The sequence below is a fragment of the Rhizophagus irregularis genome, chromosome 26 (genome assembly GCF_026210795.1).
Source record: "Rhizophagus irregularis chromosome 26, complete sequence".
In the NCBI taxonomy this organism is placed as follows: Eukaryota; Fungi; Glomeromycota; class Glomeromycetes; order Glomerales; family Glomeraceae; genus Rhizophagus; species Rhizophagus irregularis.
This window is the reverse complement of record NC_089454.1, coordinates 520,467-541,276: the sequence shown is the minus strand read 5'-3', so window position 1 is coordinate 541,276 and position 20,810 is coordinate 520,467. Positions and strand designations below refer to the sequence as shown.

Genomic DNA, 20,810 nt, shown 5'->3' with positions numbered 1-20,810 from the left:
ATGTTAGCTACGAAGAAAAGCAAATCGTGAGAAATACAGTAGGAACAAAAAACTTTCATTTTTGATCAAGATTATCATAATTGATAATTGGCACGCAGATTTGATAACCACGAATTTTTTTTAAAATGAAAAGAAGAAACCATTAAAGAATTTACACAGACTTGGTAAATTTGTTACTTTTATTATTAAAGAAAAAAATTAAATTAATAAAATTAAAAATTAAACTAAATAAATTAATTATAAATTCTAGCTAACGAAATTTTTGTAATATTTCCCAACGACTTAAAAAAAAACACTGAATTAATTCATTGCAAAAAAAGACATTATCGACTTTCGACCTCTTAGACCTCTTAAATCTCATCTCGAATGTATATTTATATATATAACTTTTTTTATCTATGCTGCTGGGGGAGCTGGAGGAGCAGCAGGTGCGGAGGGATCGACAGGGGGCGCACCTTTTCCATTTAATAATGATTTCGCACTGAAAGGAACGGTTAGCGTGAAACTTTTAAGAGTTTCCTCTAACCAAACTACTTCACCAGTTGCTTTAGGTGGCGTAACTGAAATTCCTTGAGCAACAACTGCTGGAGGATCTGGGGCAAAAAAACTTTGGACAAGTTTTGGATCTAGATTAAGATCTCCTTGAAATGTAACACTAGATACGGCCTTAGGATTGATAGTGACACTGTTGCTAGTAACCGTAGCAATTTGTTCGTTATTGACACTGAGGGCATAAACGACCTTGCCAAGTTCGACACCAACACGTGCGGGATTATTCACATCGATCGTAACTGATAAAGGAAAGGTTAACTTATTTAACGTAAATTGTTTCAAGCCATTGAATCCATCTATTTGAAATGCTTTTCTTATGGAAATTGGGCCTATCGGAAGTCCGAATGATGTAATCATGACATTATCAGATGCAAGTTCCATCGAGACAGATTGAGCTGAATAAGATTTTGCAGAGAAACTTGAAAATGTTGGAATATCAGCTATGATGAATTTACTAACATTATTGAATCTATTATCACCACCAGTTGTTATAGGAGGTACGAGTACTTGTCCAAGAAGAGTATTTTCCGAATAAAGATATGCACCACCTGGAAAACTAATTGTAGCAGGAAGTGAACCTGCATTTAAAATCTGACCACTAGCTACAGTATCAAAAGAATTAACATCGATATTTTGAACAAATATCGAATCAAAAGACATTTCTGATTGACCTATCATATGATTTATAAGTGGTGCTGCAAGCGCAGGAACCATATTTAAGATGCTTTGATCAGTGGTCGCGATAATATCTTGTTTATATGACATTGACATAAAATAATTTCCGATGGCAACTTGAGAATCCATAGTAACAGTGACAGGGATTTTAGCCATTGCTGTTGTAACAAATTTTGCCATATCAAATGATTGGATAACCTCTGGAGTAGGATTTGCATTTGGATCAGCCCCAGGAACGGAAACATTACTAAGAGCGATTAATGAATCAAGAACAGTGACATCCAAATTATTTTGTAAAGCTAAAGTTCTTAATACTGTAAATGATACGACGGGATCCAATACCATTTTAACAGGAAATTGAAGAGTTTGATCTGTGTTGCCAGGAATAAAGATTGGATTATTATAATTATTTTGTTCAAGTGATCCAAGTTCAATTCCATTAAAACTAAATGATGAGTTCATAGCATAAATTGAAATTGGAGCTACAAAAGGATTTGTCATTTCAACAATTCCTGTCGAAACATTAGTAGTCGCAGTTTGATTATCAAAGACAATTCTAGAACTTTTGATGAATGGTGTTTTGAGAGGAGGCATACTTGATGGAATATTGATGGATTTGAATGCTGGTATTAAACTAGTTATATTAGTTGAATGTTCGTTCCCTTTGATATTTACGGTAGCTGACTGACCGGTAAGAAATAATTTGAAAAGTTCTACTGTATCAGGATTTTTTCCTGGATCATCTAAAATAGCCATGACAGTAACGGGGTTAGGTCCAGGAACAACAGATAAATCTGGGATAACAGTGGTACCAATTTTTTTGTCTTTGTAGAACATATCAAATGATACTTGTCCGACGGATGTAGAATACTTTGAAGGATTTGTAAGAACTACGATGATACCCATAAATAGTTGATTGGAGCTTCCGGATAAAATGGTAAGATCTTGAACAACAGGAGGATTTCCATCGCTATTAAATTGATCGAAACCTTGAAATGTTGTAGTTAAGTTAAAGGGAATTCCTTGAATTAAAGCTTGACCAAGTATATCAGTATTAGTGAGAATAGTTGTTTTTCCATAGACAACAACTTCGGATTCTTTATTCGTTGCTAAATCTGCAAGAAGGTCGGAGAATTTTCCAGCATCAAGAACTTGCAATTTTGTTTCTGAAATATTAAGGGATAATTGATTTGGGGTACTGATTACTGGTACTTCAGGACTTTCAAGTGTAATAATATCTTTGTTATCACGTGCTATAGTTATTTTTTGACCTACTTCTAAAATTTTGAAATTAATATTAAAAGGTAAAGCATAATCGGCGACTACATTTTTCGAGGAGATTGTAGGAGAATATGGTTCATCAGTTGTAAATTTTAAGGTTTCTTCACCAAGGTCAAGATTGCTTATAAGTTTTAGAGGATTAGGATTATTCCCAACTGTGGCAGATAATGAAAAACCCTTGACAGCTGAATTTAACCAATCTACTGGTCCATTTTTAGGTACTATAGATAATATATTAGCTGAAGTGATAAGCGGTGTATTTGTAAGAAAACTATTTGTAACTGCTATCATATTTAACCTATCTTGTTCTGTTGCTGGTGCCTTTGTTACCCCTGTCAAGGTTATATTATTTGCTTTAGCACCAATAAAGACATTTTTGGCTATTGTGGTAGCTATTAAAGTTTGATTATAACTAAGTTGCGCAGTCATATCTCCAATTTCAATTCCAATAGGAGAAGGATTATATACATTTGTTAGTATTTCTAAGGAAATTGTTTTATCTTGATTTTCAGTCATTTTTAAATCTAACACTGATGTGTTAAAATTATTGCTACCAGGAATTGTAAGTTTTTTATTTACTTTTAAATTATTTAGATTCATTCCAAATGTTTTCACGCTCGCTTTTCCTTGTAAGGTCCATTCAAATTCTTTTGCTGACAATACTTTTGATGTAAAGTCATTAAAAGCTGCTTTATCTCTAATGACAAATAATCTTTTTTCTCCTGCTAAAGTACCTTTTCCACCAGAAACTTCAATAGGATCTAATTCGACGGACCCAATGATAGCACCATTATATGAAATATCCACGGGTCCATTAAACGTTATTGTGGCACTAAATGGACCAGTTCCACTAGTTGTTCCTGACATACTAACGATGAAACTATCATTTGTTGGATTTGTAATGTTTATAGCATCAAAATTAATTTGTGAATCATTAACTGAGCTTTGAGCTACATTTGGAATTATGACCAGGAATAAAAGAGGAATAAATATAGCGGAAAGAATAACTGAAAAAGCTCCACAAACAGCCCAAAACCTTCTTCGACGATAAAAAGGAGAATTATTGATTGGTATTGAAAGACTCTTAGCACTCTTTCTTTTTACTGTGTCCATATAATCACGATCCAATTCAGTTTCCGTTGATAATACACTACTATCTTCAAGATCAGTAGTGTACGTTATTACTGAACCTCTTGTTAAAGAAGGAGTGAAAGTTCCATCTTTAAAATCCGAAATAGCTGGGTCCTCATCCATTGAGGTAGTACTTTCTTGATAATTCATGTCGTTGAAATCGATTCAAAGAATGACAATTATTATTAATTAAAATTAATTTAAATTAATTAAATTAAAATATAAGAGGCTTAAATATTACAAAAAATTCGACATATTGTTGTCGAACGAAAAATTTTTTTTCTCATTAAAAAGAATCAATATCCTGATAAAATGAATTTCTATTTTATTTTATTTGTAAATCATGACAAACCGCAGTACCTAACAAATTAGATAATTTGTTTCATTAAAATAAAATGAAAAGAAAATCCTTATAACAGCCTCGTGAAAGTTCAATGTGCTTACAGATCATAAATAACCTCCTTAAAATAAATCATCAATTTTCATAAAGAAAATCTTTTCAAATTCTTTAAGAATAAGTAAATACTCCCTTTGCGGGGTTCTTAATAATGGGAATTTTCGACTTTTTGGATGCGCATTACGACTTACTGTCGGTAGTACAAAATGTATCACCATCGATTATTATTTAATTTTGTTTCTATTTTACGTTAGTATATAACATTAATCTATGTGAATTGTGACATGTGAGTCTTTAATCAAAAGGAATACATTTATAAAGAAAAAAAAATAGAATCAATTACGATTAAGGTAAAAGAAAGGAGGTACGTGTTACAATTGTTACGTTACATTCGAGAAAATTTCTTATACGAAGATCTCAAAATTAAATTCCTATTAGTGATCTTTCTAATTTGTAATTACTAATTAATAATAAATTTCTTGGAAAATCATATTACTTTTTATGATTTGCAAAGATAAAGTAAGGCTGGGAAAATGATAACCATGGTTGCAAGAATATATATTGTTGAATCGCGAAATCCTTTAATTGCAACTTTATAAAAAGTTTTTAACGTTAATATTGAATTAAATAGACTTCGTAAAATTACTGTATTTACTTACATATTGATAAAACTATGGCCAAAATAATTAATATGATAAGAGGAGATTTTCTCTTTGGATGCCTAGGATCAATCAACCAATTCCAGAATTCTTTAATCTTTCTACATAGCCTTTTCTTTTTTATTTTATCTTTTTTTGTTGAAGAATTTGTATGATTTATATGAAGATGATAAATTATAGAGTCATTTGAAAATTTATTATAATAAATTTCTTCGGAACTAGGTTTATTATTATGAATTGGTTTAGGCGAGGTTAATAATAATGGAATTTCATCTTCGATATTTATTTCATGTGAATCTTTAGTACTTAAAGATGACACGGACCTATTTTTCGAGTGCGTTAAAAGAGATGAAGGTACTTTTAAGGAATTGATATCTTCGATTGACATTTTGTTTAACTAAATAAAAAGATGATGGAATTAGGTGATATAAATATAAATTGAGGTAGTGGAGTATTTATTCCGTTAATAACTTGTACGTTACCAGATTTAGAATATAAATGGCCTGTTTTAATAATTAAGTGTCAGATGATTCAAAAAATGTACAAATATGACTCTACCCGTTTTATTATAAAATTAATTAATTTCTATTTGGAATTTGCTATTTTCATATTTGGAATAATGTATCATTGAAAAGAACAATGAAAAAGAATCAACCGGAAAAAAGCACGACATAAATAGCACCTATCTCATTAATTTATTTAATAACCATTAGTTCCTTTTTTTTCTTTTCTTGGTATTGGCTTCTTTAGTATTTTCTACAGAATCATTCCACATTTATTGCAGTCTAAAAGATTAAAACTTGATAAAAAACTTAATAGTATTATCACGTGATTTCTAGTTTTTTGTATCCGACTAACATTTGTATGACAAACATTATAGAAGTGCAAATGAATATAAAAAGCTGCATAAATTTCAAACCTTAATTCTTACCTTTAATTATACATTTTGACGCACAAATATTTGAGTATTTGGAATTGCGGATAATATGAAAGAGTAAGCTATTGGGACGAACAAAATGGAAGCGAGATTTTTCAGTATTCAATATAAGTAGTCATTAATTTAAAGGGTGAAACTACTAACAGTTTTAGTCTCAATGAAGGACGAACAAATGGAAGCGAAAAAATATTGAAGGTTATTACCTATAACATAAAATTATTTAAATGAAGTGATGATGCTCTCAGGATCAAGCTTAAGGTATCTTTTATTTTTAACGTTTTTTCAAATTTCAAAATAGATACTTTACAATCAAGGTTGAGGATATTCAAACCATAACATTCCATAACATTACTTCCAAAGGAAGAATTAATCTGATTTATTTATTTCTTTTTCTTGATTAGTATTTAACAGTTATTTGTAATAACTTTGTATATGTGAAATTTGCCTAAAGTAAAACTAAGATGAGTTGGAAGAAGTATTGAAGAAAACCCTGATCAAACTTCATTTATTTATTGCTGGTATGAAAGTTTGAAAATAAAGTTATTTTATACTTTAGATCTTATATAGTTTTTCAAATAAAAATCAATCATAAAATATTTTTAAGTATTAAATAAATCAGCCTATGAAAAAAATAAATTTAAAACTCCCATTCCAGTAGATCATACCTTCATGAAGTAATCCATCATTTTAATATTACTCGGATTACAAAATTCACATGAGTACAAGCAATAAATCGAATAATCGGTGGCGTGTTTACCTAACATTTATAGTAAAGTAATATGCTCAAGATGTGTTAATAAGCCTCGAGCATGTGAATTTTTTTACATATAAAGATCACAATCAGTCGAAAAATCTCCGTTCCTTTTCGTTCCCTAGATTTTTTTTTTAAAAAAAAAGAAAAGAAAAAAAAAATGGCGCCTTTTCCAAACGAAATTTTACAAGAAATCTTTATTAATATTAACGATATCAAAACATTACATTCTATTATACTAGTAAATCGTAACTGGTGTCGCAACGGTATAAAATATCTTTGGAAGAATCCGTTTCGTGGTGATGTTGATTTAAAAAATCATACCAAGATTGTTCCTCTTCTTTTGAAATTCATCGTAAAGGATAAAGAATTTATGAAAAGATTTATACGTGAGAATTATGACAAAATTATGAAAGATTCTCATGATGAGCAAGAAATTGAAGTTAATGTCGAAGATAACGAAAAAGCAAAAGAGAAGAGTAAGGATGATATTAAGGAAATTGATAGCGATATTAGTATTCATAGTGAACATAAGGATCACGGTGATGACGATAACGAAGACAGCGATGACGATGATGAACTGAATTCTGATGAATACGATGATGAATACGACGAATATGATGTGGACGATGAAGAAGATTACGACGAATATTATGAGGATAGTGATGAGTATGATCTTGAGGATGAGACGGATGATGATGATGATGACGATATAGAATGTTCTCTGCCATCAGATACGTCTTTTGATTATCCTTCTTTTATAACACATATTGATTTTCATAATATTTTCCTCCTTGTTATGAAATACGTTAAAGATAAGGAAAGTAAAATAAAAAATATGTTTAATGGAGCTACTTCCTCAGAAAAAAATAATTTAGAAAAGGGGAAAGGAAAAGAAGTTCTTCAGAATGATTTGAATGATATTGAAATGGGATCATTTAATTTAGATATTAATATTCCCCTGCCAGAGGTTCCAGAAATAGAACAAGTTTTTGGGTTTGTCTTTACAATCATGAGAATTATAGTAAAAAGAGGTGCTATTATTGAAAAGATTATTCTTCATTTGGATGAAAATGATTTATTCGGAGAACCTTCCGAGCGAGAACCACCAACTTCCATTTTTCATTACAATTATGGTTTTGACGAAAAAGCTGTTGAACAGTTCATCACGAGACTTGATATGTTTTTTATAAGCTTGTTTGCTATTGCATACGAAAAGAAAAAAATGACATTTAAAAAGCTGAGAAGTGTTGAAATTAGTGGATGCATTTATAAAAATCACGTTCTTTCGTCTTTAGCATTACTTTCTAAAAACGTGAGAGTTCTTGGAATTAACGACTTTAATCTTAATGATCTTCAAGAACCATTGATGAAATTTATTAAATCACAAAAACAACTTGAACAAGTAAGAATCAAGGGAGATAGTTTGGGTTATATCATTGATAAATTAGGTAATATATCTGGAGTTATTTCCAGTTTGGAATCTCAGGCGAATACGTTAAAGAAGCTCAAATTAACAAATGCAAATATTGGGAATGATTTTGGATTTGAATCATTGTTAAAATGCAAGCAGTTGGAAAACTTATCTTTGGTTCAAGTAAATATGAGATTACGCCATCTAAGAATTTTTAATCATGCATCTTTCCCGAATTTGAAGACTTTGAAACTTGATTTCATTGATTACTCGGATGGATTAAGAATGTCAAATAGTATTAATCCTTTTATTAAAATTATGAATAACCATAATATGGTATCGAATTTGAACGTGCTCAGCATCAAATACGAAGGTGAAAATAATCATAAATTGCTTAAAGGTATATTAGAGAATTGTAATAAGAATCTTTCTAGTTTCAGCACGTTTATTATCGAAAAACAAGATATCCCACCTTTATTCTCAATCTTAAAGAAATGTATAAATATGAGAAAGTTGTCTTTGACGAGATCTTGTCGTTTGATAAATTTCGGATTTACTGTTGAAATGGCAAAGATCTTACCTAAAAGCTTGAATACTTTGGAATTTATTCATATGGTATTATCAGATAGTTCATTGATAGGATTTTTTGATAATTGCAAGGTGGAGTTGAAGCAATTTCGCCTTAATTTTCATGGAGATCATCATCTGGATAGGGTTGTTTATAGAGGATTAATCGAGAAATATAGTAAAGAAAAGAAAATGGTAATTAAAGAATTTGATATGTCCCCAGATTCTGCTCCAAATCTGGAATTCAATGTTAAATGGGAATAACTGGACCAATAGGTAAGATATGAAATTCATGTATGTTATTCGAAAAAAAAAAGTGTGTTTTTTTTTAACCTTTAATTATTAATGTAGAAAATAGATTTTGATCTTGATGTTTCAAAGTAGTATAGTGAAATTTTCAAATTTATATTCGAACAAAGGTGAATGCTGTATTTTTACGAAAATATAATACAATTATGGAGCGTTTCCAGTTGAAAAAAAATTATTTGTAAGAAAGTGTAAAAAAAGTTTAGATATTTATTATGAGAACAATATTTATATTTATAATAGCTTATTTTAAGGATAAATTAGCGGCCAATTTTTGCATCATAGTTTTTATTTACATTTAAGTGTAAACGTGATAAACGGGAAATAATGACATTATTTGTCATGATGAAATTTTCAATTTTCATTAAAAAGAACTTTTTAATATTTTATATAGTATCGTCAAAGTTTAAGATGTTGGAGTGGTCTTTGGCTTGGGCGTTTGTTCCTTTTACTAATTCTTTTTCACAGATCTAATAATGGATCACGAATGGCATTTGATGAGCTTGAACTCGCAGAACACGCAATAAAAATGCTTTCCGAAGTATATTTCTTTCGCGTGTACGCGTTAGAAAAAAAGAATTAAAGAATTCCAATGTCAGTCGAAAGTATAGCATACTGGAACGTTGAACGTTGGAAAACTTTATTATCGGTTCAACAGAGTGATTGACTTATTACCAAAGCGAAGTCGTCATATTAAAATTCTTCTCGATTCAACAGAGCGCACGCGACTTTTAATAAAAATATCAGGTGTTCGGACTTGATCAAACTATTCTGTTGGATCTGTTGGAGGTACTTCCACTGACTTATTATCAAGGCGAAGTCGTCATATTACCAGAGCGATTAGCCCGCATTCGACTTAAAAAAAAATATCAGGGTGTTCGGACCTGATCAAACTATTCTGTTTGGGGGTACTGTCAGTCTGCCACAGCGAATTCTCTTAGTAAGTTGGAACATGTACAAAATCAAAAAAAAAAATTTTCGGATAAAAAAAAATCAATTATTTTTTATTTTATTTTATTTTAATTTTATTTTAATTTTATTTTATTATTATTATTATTTTTTTTTTTTTGGGACTAAAATTATATTAGTATAGAATTGAAAACTAAATGTTATAAACTAGAATGTTTTTAAACTAAATGTTATAATACTAAAGAAATTATTTTCACCCGACTCGTCCCACATGAAAATAAATTATGTAATATAATATCTAATCTTAGTCTCTAACAATATATAGTTTAGGCGGAATGTACCATAATAATGGCTACGGTCATAAGACTTAATAAAAGATCAAATGCCGATTTAGTAGAAGTGGAACTGCTCCTAAAATAGAGAATTAAATTAAATTAATAAATAAAATTTAGTTTGAATTTAAAACAATGATTTATTTGATAGACTCTTACTTTGCAGCTGGAGATTGAGTTGGTGCGCCTTTTTGAAAAAATTTTAAAAAAAGTTAAGTTTGAATAAAACATTTAAAAACATTTACATCCAGTTAGTTATACATACTATTTTGGGGAGCTCTACGGACAAGTTTTCCTTTTGCTGCTGGTGGTGGTGGTGGTGGTGGTGGTGGTGAAGCTCCTCCAGCTGGAGCTTTGGCTGGAGTTTTGGGACTTTGTGGATTTTTTGCTAAAAAAAATAGAAATTATTTTAATTATTTTAGCAAAAATTACAATATATGCTACTATAAAGAAAATAAAAATGAACATACCTGCGATTACTTCAACTGGACCAGAAAATTTATTTCCAGATCCATCATTAAGAGCGAGACTATACGTGTCAGGTATTACATTGACTACCCAATCGAAGGACTTAGCATTAATATCAATATTATCTGATAATACCGTCGTGTTTTGTGTACTCTTTGCGATAGCCGATAAAACTCCTGGTTGAGTAGCTGGTGCAATTGTTTCCCAAGTGACCAATACTTTCGCTCCTTGAGTGATAGGTCCAGATGGGGTATTTAACACCGAAACAGACTCTGAATTTTTTTTTAAAAAAAAAAAAATCGAATTTTTAAGTAAGATGATATTGACTTTTCATTTCGTATTTAATCGATCTCTCTTAAGAAAGAAAATTTATGGAATTGAAAATAAAAAAAAAATACTCACGAGAAGAGACTAAAGTGATAAGTGCAAGAAGTAATGTCAAAGTTACAAGACGAACCATGTTTATTATTATTATTAAATATGAATTTTTTTTTGTGTGTGTATGTGTGTATGTGTGTATATTAGTTTTTTTTTTTAAAAAAAAAAGAAAATTTTTATGGATTTATTTTATTTTTTTTTTTTGAAAATGTTTCTGAGAAAAAAAAAAGAAGAGCGGATTAAAAGAGTATATATATAAATTTTTGTAATAAAAAATTATCCATGTGAAAATTTGATGGAAAAAAAAAAAGTATTTTATTTTAAAATATAAAGAAAAGCTTTGTTAAAAAAAAAGTTGATACAAGTTTTACAGATAAAGTTTCTAGAAATGTTGTGTTTGGAGAAATAGAATTGATGGTGTCATAAATAAATAACAATAGAATAACCCGAATCAGTTATTTTCGCCAAGAAATATTTTTAGAAGTCAATCAAGTCATGTCATTACATTAATGGGAAATAATTTTTCCCACAAACCCCTCATGATAAGATAACTTTAAAAATAAATATTTTTTTTTTCGTTCTCTTCGGATATTCGGAATTTTCCGCAGATATGTAAATGATGTAATTGGAAAGAATCATTATAATGCATTGGGAATCTTATTAACCGTTTACGTTTAATAACAACCGAGAAAATCTTTGAAATCTTTTTCTTGATCATAAGGGTAATGTACAATGACTTTAATAATTACAGAATTATGATACTATTCACGCCAATTTGCCCGGGTACAAAGAATTAAAAAATTTATTTATTCTAATAAGGTTTTTCCATAGTATTAAACTTAAAATATTTTTAGGGGTTTATCTAATATTTATTTTTAATAAAATGAAAAACAATCATCCCTTATTTTTTTTTTATCAATTACTACGTTACACGATTAGGAATTGTTACATAATAAACAATGAACACGGAATTGTTCATAAAGGTATTATCCATTACATTCAAATATAAAACTTTCCCCTAATAAAATTTAATAAATTCCTTATTTAAATTTGCATGTAAATTAACATTTAAGCAAAAATTTAATTGTTCGATTAAAATAGTTATAAAAACTTCTTACACGTACGTGCGGATAAGGCTCCTGAAAATGGATTATGTACATTTTATTCGTATAAAATATCAGGAGAGATGATCGTCCATTAGTTTTACTTATCTCTTCTCAGTTATCAAAAAAAAGGAAAGATTTACAATTTTTTTTTTTTGTGGTTTATCATTATTTTCAGATTATTATTCTCACGTAATTCTAATTCGTCGAATAAAATTTCGCGCAAATCTATTGTAATTGAAAAACGGCTAAGCCGAATATCAGAATTATAAAAATAGCAATATAAAAAAAAAATCTAACCAATAATTTACAAAATTGCTTTGGATTTTATCGTACGGCCAAGTAAACCTCCTTTTTTTTTTTTGTCTTGGAATTATAAAAATAGCAATATGCAAAATTGCGTGGGTTTATTGTAATAAATCCCATTTATTAAAAAATTTGTCTTAGAATTACAAAATTGCGTGGATTAATTGTTAAACCTCAAGTAAAACCTCATTTATTATTATGTCCTAAAATATAATAAAAAATTCCCAAATTGCGGATTAATTGTTATCAATAAAGTAAATCCCGTTTATTAAAAAAAAATTTATTATGTCCCCTGAATACATTATAATTACATAATTTCCAAATTGCGTGAATTGTTACAAAATTGCGTTGATTAATCGTCATCAATATTAAACCGTTTATTAAAAAAAATTTATTATATCCTCTGATTACTGTATAATTACATAATTTCCAAATTACGCGGATTAAAAATTGCGTGGATCAATAAAGTAAATCCCAAAAAAAATTTATTACATTTTCCAAATTGCGTGCGATTTAATTGTAAAATAAAAAATAAAAAAATCTCATTTTATTAAAAAAATTTATTATACCTTAGAATGCAATATAAAAATCTAATTAATAATTTACAAAATTTCCAAATTGATCTAATTAATAATTTACAAAATTTCCAAATTGTTAAAATAATTAAAAAAATAATTATTAAACATATAAAAATAAATGAAACGTAAACATCTAAATATTTTCCTTTTATGAACCCCATTCTTGATTCAGGTGTAATCCAAACTTTTAAATCTTCATTATCACAATTCTCTTCTTCATCTTCTTCTTGATTATTACAATTTAATTTTAATTTGTTTGAATATAAAACGAAATCAATTAAATCTGCTGCTCTAAATTTTCTTTTACAATTTATTATAACTAAATTTTTCATCCTTTCCATATTTAAAAATATTTTTTTATCCATTTGTAATATTCTTATCTTATTTATAATATCTCGAATATTAAGTGAATTTTTTGAAAGTAATAATCCAACATTACTTTTTAATAATTTTTCACTATTACTTAATTGATCAAATGCAATTGGTAATAATAACATCGGTGTTCCTGTATATAAAGATTCATAAATACTTACTAATTCTCCATTTGTTAAATGTATTATAATATTTTTGTGATTTAATATTGAAAATTGTGTTGAATAATTATCTGTAAAATGTATACTTGGATGATAATTATTATTTAATATATTTAAAGTATTTATAATTTCGTTATTTGAAAGTTTTATTGTAGGTGGAAATAATTCTTTTGTTGATGTTGAATTAAATGAATCAAATGTCCAAATTATTCCATCTATTATCCTATTATTTATTGCTTCAATAAATGCTTGAAGAAGTATTGCATTATTCTTTGATGTTGTATAAATTTGTGTTCCAAAATTGATATATATAATCCTTCTATGTAATGTTATAAAATTATAAAGTTTTTTTGGTAATGTTTTGTATTCATCTGCCATTATTGGTCCAATTTCCTATTATAAAAATTATATATAAATATGAATATATATAGAAAGAGAAATAATGATAGATTAAATATAGGACTTACTTGATAAAGTGGAGAAGTTGGATGTGAAGTCTTTAAATAATAATAATAATAATAATAATAAGTTAACAAATTATTAAATAATATTAATGTAATCAGATAAAATCAAATAAAATCAAATAAAATCAAACAAAAAAAATCAAATAAAATCAATAAAATTAAATAAAATCAAATAAAATCAAATAAATCAAATAAATCAAATAAAATCAAATAAAATCAAATAAAAATAAATAAAATCAAATAAAATCAAATAAAATAAATACCTCAAAACCAAAAAATGTATCAGCTAAAAATAATGAATTTTGTAATTTTTCAGAAAAATTAGAACTTGTAATTCCAACTCTCCTTCTTAATTCATCTAATTCTTTAATATAAGGTGAAAGAATAATATTCATTTGAATAGGTGTAATGATTGCACACTTAAATCTCTTAAAAAATGTCTCTTGTTCCATATTTACATTACATCCTATCATTGGATCGGATTTATATGGTGCATATGACATTGCTATATATAACCGTTAACATTATTATTAGTATATATATATTATTATTATTATTATATATAGTATTATTGATTATGTATGATGTTATACAAATAAAAATATTTACTTACATAATTTAGATGACATAGTAACCAAAGGTTTATTCATTAACCAGGCAACATCAATACAAGCATCATTTAAAAATAATTCACAAAAAAATAAATCAACTTTTGTCATTTCATTAGCAACTTTTTTATATAAATTAAAATTATTTAAATACTTTGAATTAAAATAGTTTATCAAGTATCCAAACATTTTAATATTATAATCTTCTGAAATGATTTTTTGATATTCTGGTATATCTTTTATATTAAATGAAGGTCCTGATGGAATATGATTAATTATTGAAGAATTTTGTAACCAATAATAATCCTCTTCAGTTAATAATGATAATGATGGTATTGGCGAAATAAATGTTATCTTTAAAAAAAGGAAAAAAAAATTATTTTTAATTATAAAATTAAAAAAAAAAGGAATTATAGAAATTTCTCACTTACATTATGTCCACGATCAATTAAAATCTTACAAATTTCTATTAAAGGTCGAATATTACTCCATCCTATTTATTAGCATTTCATCTTATCAAAAAAAACCTTTTTTTTTTCAAATCCTTTTATCTATAAATTATAAAATTATTCAATTTACCTCCAACTGAACCAACTAAAATATGTTTGGTTTCATTATGATTAAAATAATTTATATTAAGTTTATTAAGTTGATGTTTTTCTTGTATTATTAGATTTGTCTTTGTATAAATTCCTGCATCAATTCCAATAAAAATTTTCATAAAGAACCAAAATATTATTATTAAAATAGTACGTGAGAACATATTATTAAAAAATAAAAAGGATCAAATGTTCGAAGGAAGAAACAAGAAAATTCTTTTTCTTACAGACTTATTACCCATTAAGAATATATTTGATGCAAGTGAATATATTTAGTTATAGTCATACATTATTTTCATCCCAAATTCTATTTATGTAAATGTCAATAAGATTGTGTTTAACTTTTTTGAATTACTTGTTTGCCGTTGGAACATAAATTTTTCCGAATTGCAGATAGATAACGAGGTTTTAATTATAAAAAGTTTGAAGAGAAAAGAAAAATTATTTATTGACAACTGACAAAATTTTTGCGATAAAAAATTGATGATCATCACTCTTGTACTTCTTACTCGATCATAAGGTAAAATGAGGTGAAATTTGCGAGAAAGAAATATGTACGATTATATAATTTTTATTTACGTTTTATGATTAATTATGCTTATAATTAATTTACTTTCATTTTAATAATAGATGAATCCATATAAAAATACTCGTATTAATAAAATATATACATCGCAAATTTCTATTGGTACCACAGTACTTAACATGTTCATTTGATCCAACAACTCGCAATGCAAACATTTTAACACGTGATTTGTGAATTTTTAGGTAATTCATCAATATTACAACATAAACTTTGGACTCGAAAGTTGACAATTGTCAATTAAAGATTTTTTTAATATTATTTTATTATAAACATAATAATTTATATACATATAACGTATATATTTTAATAATTTTTTGAAATGCAAGGGGAAAAAATGGTAACTCTAACAAAATGTATTTAATAGAACGAACCTGCGATGACCCTTTAAATACAAATATAACCTCTTTTTTTTTTTAAAAAAAAATAATGAATTTTTGCTCTGATATAACTACATATCAGGTTTATATTATTAGTATAAGGGGGAAATGAACAAAAAATATACACAAGAAGAGGGAATTAAAAAAGGATGTGGCTGAGAAGAAAGTAAAGTGGGAGAAGGAAAATATTTAAGAAAACTAAATATAAAGTTAATAGGTTATAAAAATACAATTTAAATGATTAAGCTGATCAACAGGTTAGAATGATATATAATTTTTTTTTTCTACGCTCGATCTGTATGTAATATATATTCCAAATAGAATTAATATGTAACAATGAATTAAGTCAATAATAATCAATGTCATTTTAAACTATGCTGGGAGACATATGTCAACGTAGATAAATTCTATATAGGAGCTATTGACAAGTTTTTTTCATATTGATTGATTTGATTGGTTTGATTAATTGGTAAATTATAATCCCGATTTTCAACGTTATTCTTTTCATCTTTACCCGGCAATGATTCATCATCACTTTCCACTAGTTCTTCTATGCATTGTTTCATCTGTTCCATTTTATATGGTTTGCTTAAAAAACCATCCATTCCATGTTGTTTACACCTACCTTTTTCTTCATCTAAAACATTGGCAGTACATGCTACAATAGGTACATGTTTAAGGCGTTTATGGGATGATGATGGAGGAGATATTGGAGGAGACGATGGAACGGACTGATGAGAATTTTTTATTGTTACATTATTTTTAGTTGAACCAGAGGTAGTTGTTGGAGATGGCAATAGTGATTGCGAATAGGATGAAGAGGAGGACTCTGAAGACGAAGATGATGATGAATAGGAATAATTAGATGATGATAATGATGATAAAGATGATGATGTACTGGATATTATTGGCGGTTGGGTGTTTATATGTAATGGAGATATAGATTGTGAAGATTGTATTAATGAAACTAATGGAATAACTGATTGATGACCATTTGTTAATGCTGATGATGATCCCGGTGGAGTAGGTGGTGGTGTGGAGGATTCTGATACACTGAATAATAATGATTCACAATCTTGCTTATCACACCGACATGCTTCTTGTTCAGCCTCACGTTCAGCCTCACGTTCAGCTTCCCTTATTCGACGAGTTAAAGTATATCCATCCTTATTAAAAAAAAAAGGAAAAAAAAGATCAATAAATCCACGAAACTTCTATAAAAATCACAAAATATTATTTACCATATAAGGCATTTGTAAATCAACAAAAAGAATGTCAAAAGTCTCATTCTTCATCTTTTCTAATGCCTCTATACCATTTGCAGCTAATGTAACTTTTTGACCCATTTTTTCCAAATAATGTAAAGCGATTCGCTGATTAGTTTCATTATCTTCGACCATAAGAACCTTCGCAGGTTTCCTATGCTTTCGATGCTTTCGATGGTTTTCAGAATTTAAATCGCCTTTTGAATTAGTTTCAGTGTGATTCGAATTTGAATGAGATGATGGTGCTGAAGTCGAAGATGATGTTGTAACACCGTCACGACCATTTTCAAAAACACTATTTGAATATGATTTTGTCAAGAATACATTTTTTATAGACTTTCCATTATCTCGAACTTCTCTCACGCTGCTTGAAGAATCAGATTCATCTTCCATATTTTCGGGCTTACTAGTATACACAGGAAACGTAAACCAAAAAGTGCTGCCTTTACCCATTACACTTTCTACACCAACTTTTCCGCCCATTTTATCAGCTAATTCTTTACAAATACTTAACCCTAAACCAGAACTCCTATGTGATTGTTGATGGTTTGGTGATTTTGTACCATTATTTCCCTCCTTGAGGGTTTTCAATTCACCAAATGATGAAACTAGTTTGGAATAAGGCAAGAAAAGACGTTTAAGGTCTTTTTGTGGTATACCAGGTCCAGTATCTTCAACTGAACACTTGGCCATAAAACCTTCCTTGCCATCTTGTAACTTATCAGAATCCACCTCAAGGCGTACTGTTACTACTCCAGAACCAGTATGTTTAATAGCGTTCGTTAAATAATTCAATAAGATTTTTCTTACAATATCTTCATCTCCGTACCATTTCTTTTCATTTTTTACTTGAGACGTGGTGCCATTAATCGATTGATACTTTTGACCAGACATTTGTAAAGGAGTCAAATGATCTTGTAATTTAAGTTCAGTACCTTTAGTTCTAGCCAGTACAGTGACAGTTAAAAAACCAAACTCAACTATCTCACGTAATCTTAAAGGTCCAATATCCGAAGATGTCGTACGATTAGATTGAGTTTGACATAAATCAAGTGATTGATTAATAATATTGCACATATAACTACTTATGGATGAAATTGCTTCAGCAAAATCACGCTGCTGCTCGGAAAGTTCGGTATCTAATATAAGAGACGTAAAACCAATTATCCCGTTTAATGGATTACGAAGTTCTAAAATTATTTGTGTGGGGAAAAAATTACAAACAATTAATAAACGATTGACATATACATAATTTTGGATAAATATAAAAATATCTTTTTTTTTTTTTTTAATAATAATCATTTATCATTCCTATTGGAAGGATACATACCATGACAAATGAAGGATACAAAATTATTGGCAGCATTACTGTGAGGCTCTCCTTCAACATTTTTTGGTAATAATTTACGGATAAAAGTTTGGTCACACATATTACGTTTATCAATTAGATTCTCAGAAGCATCCGTTATATTAAAACTTACAAATGACCAAGAACCATCCGGTTGAATACCTTGAGACCATATCTCCAATAAACAATAACTACCATCTTTTTTTAGATGACGAAAAGATTGTCTTTGTAGAGTGGTACCATAATTTTCTACAGCACGTTTAGCATGAAACGCTCGAACTTTAGTAGAATCATCAGGATGAATAAAATTATAACCATCAATACCAAGCAATTCATCCGGGTCATAACCAAGAATTGATTTACAAGATCTAGAAATTTCTGTGATAATTCCAAATACGTCATAGGTAATCGACATGCGGTGATCAGATTCATTTAATACAAACTCTTGAAATTTTGAATCGGTTACATCTCGGATATTACTAATTAATATTAAATTATTTGTGGCCTCGGTTGAACCTACAACGGTTAATAATTGACTATCAGTTATTGTTTGAGTTTTAGGATTTAATAGTTCCATTTTATTTGTCCTATGATATGAATTTTTCTCATGATTCATAGGAACATTAAAATTATTATTATTGACAGATTGTTGAATCAAAATATTATTATTTTCTAAAATATCCTCTTCCGAATACTCTTTAGCATCAAAAAATTGTTCGTTCTCATCATCATCATCCTCCTCCTCCACCCCTCCACCGCCCTCACTTTCAATACCTTCCTTACCATCAATAGAACTCGATGTATTTAAAGAAATTACGGAAGAATTTCTTAAATACATATCATCATTCTTTGGTGGTGAAGAAGGTGAGGAGAAATTTTTTTCTCCTGAATTATCTTTAAAAAATTCTGGATACGTACATGTACGCGTAGAAAATTCAAGCATAATAGGCCTTTTGCTTGAAAAAGTTCTACATTTAATCGTCCGACAAACATGAGATCGTTTACTTAAAATCTGTACATTGTTCATAAAATGATTACGTAGTGATGTAGCTTCGTACGCATCTAGAGGTTCAATTATTGATGAATAATGACTATTTATAAAAGAACTTGGTTCCGGATCATCATTATTAAGAACATTTGCATTGGGTCTCTTAAAAGGACGACATCTTTCCAGTAAACATAAAGCAGGTCTATTAACATAAAGAATACGACCACTAATGTCTGTTACCAGAGTTGGTGAAGAATTTTCAAGAACAGTAGAGAAAAAAGAGTTCGCGTGATCCATATTTCAGTATGTATGATTGTCGTCAAAGTTTTGTAATTGTTGTTTTTTTAATGATCGTCAATAATTATCGTCAAAGTTTTTGTAATTATCGTCAAATAATTTGTAATTATCGTCAAAAATTTTTTTTTTTCCTCTATAATTTCACCCTTGAGAAATCGAATCTAAGGAAAAAAAACAATATGTTCAATAAATGATCTAGATCTACACTTTCTGAAAAATCTTAAATATAATATAAAAACGAAAATTAGATAAACTATATAACATAATATCTAATTCTTCCGAAGTCTTCAAATTAATCCTTGTATCTATCATTATAAGTTTGAAGAATAACTTTCCAGAAAATTTAGGTTCGGTCCTGCTTAAATCTAAATTACGACCTAATACCTTTCTTATAATCCTCACTTTTTAAAGTAATAAATTGAACATATATATATATATATTTTTTTACTAATTTTTAAAACACGTTAGGACATAAGAAAGAAAAAAAGAAAAATTCAATTGGAAAGTACCTTTTTTTTACAAAATGTTTTCAGGTTGGTAGATCAAAAAAAAAATTTTTTTAATATTTTAGGTTAAATTCAATAACTAATTTACGGGAAAGAAAAATCCAAAAACTAAAAAAAAAAAAAAAAAAGGACTTTATATATTTGTGATGAGTTGAGAAGTTAAGTTGATAAAAATTCGTAAACAATAGCAGAGAGAAAAAAAACACTAACGTAATAGGTCAATAATAAAATCACGAAAGTAATATTAAAAACCCTCACGAACAAAGGAAGAATTAATTAGAAAGTAAATAAATTTTTTTTTTTTTACGTCGACTAAAAGGGAGAGTATTGTAATACTATATGAATGACGAAATGAAGAATATTTCATCATTAAAGAAATAAAGATAATGACTGGGCGGAGCCCGGAATTCAACACTCATGCCATAGCAAATCAGACATTACTGATTACAGCAATATTTTTCCCTTTCAATATTTAGTATAAATTTATAATATACA

The 20,810-nt window shown here is 28.3% G+C and overlaps 6 protein-coding genes across 7 annotated transcripts; 1 reads left to right on the top strand and 5 right to left on the bottom strand.

Moving 5' to 3' along the window:
• Positions 1-396: 396 nt before the first annotated feature.
• Positions 397-3,789, bottom strand: OCT59_017282 (uncharacterized protein; the record flags this gene model as incomplete). 2 transcript variants are annotated; one of them, XM_066137390.1, is made up of 2 exons in its annotated part: positions 1,967-1,970; positions 2,099-3,789. In XM_066137390.1, 2 exons carry the CDS (start codon positions 3,787-3,789, stop codon positions 1,967-1,969), a joined length of 1,695 nt encoding a protein of 564 aa, XP_066003979.1. The 2 variants fall into 2 exon arrangements, with proteins under 2 accessions (XP_025175079.2, XP_066003979.1); XM_025318865.2 differs by having other exon boundaries at positions 397-3,789.
• Positions 3,790-4,535: 746 nt separating this feature from the next.
• OCT59_017281 (uncharacterized protein) lies at positions 4,536-5,083 on the bottom strand (the record flags this gene model as incomplete). Its single annotated transcript, XM_066137389.1, has 2 exons — positions 4,536-4,627; positions 4,696-5,083. 2 exons carry the CDS (start codon positions 5,081-5,083, stop codon positions 4,536-4,538), a joined length of 480 nt encoding a protein of 159 aa, XP_066003978.1.
• Positions 5,084-6,489: 1,406 nt separating this feature from the next.
• OCT59_017280 (uncharacterized protein) lies at positions 6,490-8,722 on the top strand (the record flags this gene model as incomplete). Its single annotated transcript, XM_066137387.1, has 3 exons — positions 6,490-8,511; positions 8,588-8,640; positions 8,716-8,722. The coding sequence occupies exons 1-3, from the start codon at positions 6,544-6,546 to the stop codon at positions 8,720-8,722; spliced, it is 2,028 nt and encodes a 675-aa protein (XP_066003977.1). The 5' UTR covers positions 6,490-6,543.
• Positions 8,723-9,734: 1,012 nt separating this feature from the next.
• OCT59_017279 (uncharacterized protein) lies at positions 9,735-11,054 on the bottom strand. Its single transcript, XM_066137386.1, has 5 exons — positions 10,782-11,054; positions 10,382-10,651; positions 10,177-10,299; positions 10,071-10,098; positions 9,735-9,990 (listed from the first exon to the last, which is right to left on the bottom strand). Exons 1-5 carry the CDS (start codon positions 10,837-10,839, stop codon positions 9,906-9,908), a joined length of 564 nt encoding a protein of 187 aa, XP_066003976.1. The 5' UTR covers positions 10,840-11,054; the 3' UTR covers positions 9,735-9,905.
• A 1,714-nt stretch (positions 11,055-12,768) lies between these two features.
• OCT59_017278 (uncharacterized protein) lies at positions 12,769-15,112 on the bottom strand (the record flags this gene model as incomplete). Its single annotated transcript, XM_066137385.1, has 7 exons — positions 12,769-12,789; positions 12,870-13,670; positions 13,745-13,774; positions 14,005-14,246; positions 14,355-14,703; positions 14,781-14,842; positions 14,929-15,112. 7 exons carry the CDS (start codon positions 15,110-15,112, stop codon positions 12,769-12,771), a joined length of 1,689 nt encoding a protein of 562 aa, XP_066003975.1.
• Positions 15,113-15,764: 652 nt separating this feature from the next.
• On the bottom strand, positions 15,765-19,809 carry OCT59_017277 (uncharacterized protein; the record flags this gene model as incomplete). The annotated part of the gene is made up of 3 exons (XM_066137384.1): positions 15,765-17,077; positions 17,153-18,366; positions 18,507-19,809. 3 exons carry the CDS (start codon positions 19,807-19,809, stop codon positions 16,319-16,321), a joined length of 3,276 nt encoding a protein of 1,091 aa, XP_066003974.1. The 3' UTR covers positions 15,765-16,318.
• Between the last annotated feature and the right edge of the window lie 1,001 nt (positions 19,810-20,810).